A 1,722-nucleotide genomic window follows, 5' to 3' on the forward strand; every position below is an offset into this window, starting at 1 on the left:
GTCGCCGGCAATTGCGGCGCGGCGACCTTCCAAAACGACGCCGGGTTGAGGCGCTGCGCGCCATAACTTAAATGATGCGATCTTTGGTCCGAGACGCCTTTCTGGCCGGGGGTGTCGGTTGATGTCGCTTGGTGATGATCGCGCTGGCGCTTGGTATCGGTGGCGGTGGCGGTCGGTGTCGCCCAATCTACGGCAAGTGTCGGTCGATTTATCGGTCCAAAAAACCTCGGCAAGTATCGGGTCGTTTGCGTCGTCTCCCGTCGGCCCTGCTTGGGCGCAGTCCATCACAAAGGGACCACCGTCTTTTTGTAAACGTTTCCCTTGACGTTGCCCTTCCTCTTGTCCCGGTTCGCAATCGCGCCTCGGACGACGGAACCCACCGCGACCCCCACACTACCCCGCAACGATCCACAAGAGCCTTACCCGCGCAGCGCGCCCTCCGGGCTGAGGCGGTGGAAGCCGACGAAGCCCGCGAGAACCAGGACCAGCGCGGCGACGTCCGCGCCGTAGAGGCTCTCGGCGTAGCGCCGGCCGACGAGGAAGGGCGCGCAGAAGACGACCTGCTGCAGCGGCAGCGCCACGGAGCCCGCGACGACCATGGCCGACGCGCCGTACCGCTTGATGACGTAGAGGCCGTAGCAGTAGCAGCAGCCGTCGACGGCGACGTACGCGAAGAACAGCGCCGTGTTCACGAGGTCGCACCCCGGGAGATCCAACCCCGCCGGCGTGGCCGCGGTGCGGCCGAGCGTGCACCACAGGCCGTCGCGCTCCACGGGGAGGATCTGCGGCGGCGTCAGCCCCCCGAGCGCCGGGAGCTGCTGCGAGGGCAGCAGGGGCAGGTACAGGACGAATTGGACCCACATGGTCCAGCAGAACATGGTCGTCGCGTCGAGGCCCTCGAGCGCCCGCGCGAAGACCGACTCCTCGAAGACGCGCTCCGCGGAGAATATCAACTGCGCGAACGCGAAGAGCGCGACGGCGTACCACTCGACGACGATGCCGCCGGCGCCGCCGTCGTCCTCGCCGCCGGCGTCGATGAGCGCGCGGGACGCGAAAAGCCGGGACCGGAACGCGCTGCACGCCGCGCCGGCGACGACGAGCGCCGCGGCGGCCGCCGCCGTCCGCGACGGCCGCTTCCCGAGGAACAGCAGCGAGAGCGACAGGACGAGGGGCACGCTCAGCGTCGCGCTGAGGAGCGACTGCGTGATGCCCGGCGTGTGGGGCTGGCCCACGGCCTGGAAGAAGTTGCCGCCGCCGTTGAGCACGCCGATGACGACGAGCAGGCGCGCCGGCGCGCGGCGCGGCGCGCGGCGCCAGAGCACGGCGGCCGTGCTCGCGACGCAGTAGCACGCGGCCGTTGCTAAATTCAGGTACTGGGCATAGATCTCGCCGAAGCGGTCGAAGAGGATCGCGCCCAGCACGATGTCGCCGACGGTCAAAGCGATCAACAGCGCGAAGACGCCGGCGCCGGCGGAGGCGTCGCGCTTCTGCGTCGAGACGGAAGAGGCGGAGATCGAGGCGTCGTCGACTCTGAGGAGCGGCGCGTCCAGGGCCGCCTCCATGTTCGAGAAGGCCATCGCGATGGAGCAGCCCGGCCGGAATGAGCACTTCAACATCCCAACTTGCAGCGATTACGATGGACATGTCACCGCGATCGTAGCAGTCCCATGGTCCTGTGGCGAGCCGTCGCCTGCTTCCTGGCGCTGGGCCGGCGGCGCGTCG

At 68.7% G+C, this 1,722-nt stretch overlaps 1 protein-coding gene across 1 annotated transcript; it reads right to left on the minus strand.

The window, feature by feature from the left end:
- Positions 1-419: 419 nt before the first annotated feature.
- Positions 420-1,577, minus strand: AURANDRAFT_63967 (hypothetical protein; the record flags this gene model as incomplete). The annotated part of the gene is made up of 1 exon (XM_009038464.1): positions 420-1,577. One exon carries the CDS (start codon positions 1,575-1,577, stop codon positions 420-422), a length of 1,158 nt encoding a protein of 385 aa, XP_009036712.1.
- Positions 1,578-1,722: the final 145 nt, after the last annotated feature.

This window comes from Aureococcus anophagefferens (genome assembly GCF_000186865.1).
Source record: "Aureococcus anophagefferens unplaced genomic scaffold AURANscaffold_8, whole genome shotgun sequence".
NCBI classification, from domain to species: Eukaryota; class Pelagophyceae; order Pelagomonadales; family Pelagomonadaceae; genus Aureococcus; species Aureococcus anophagefferens.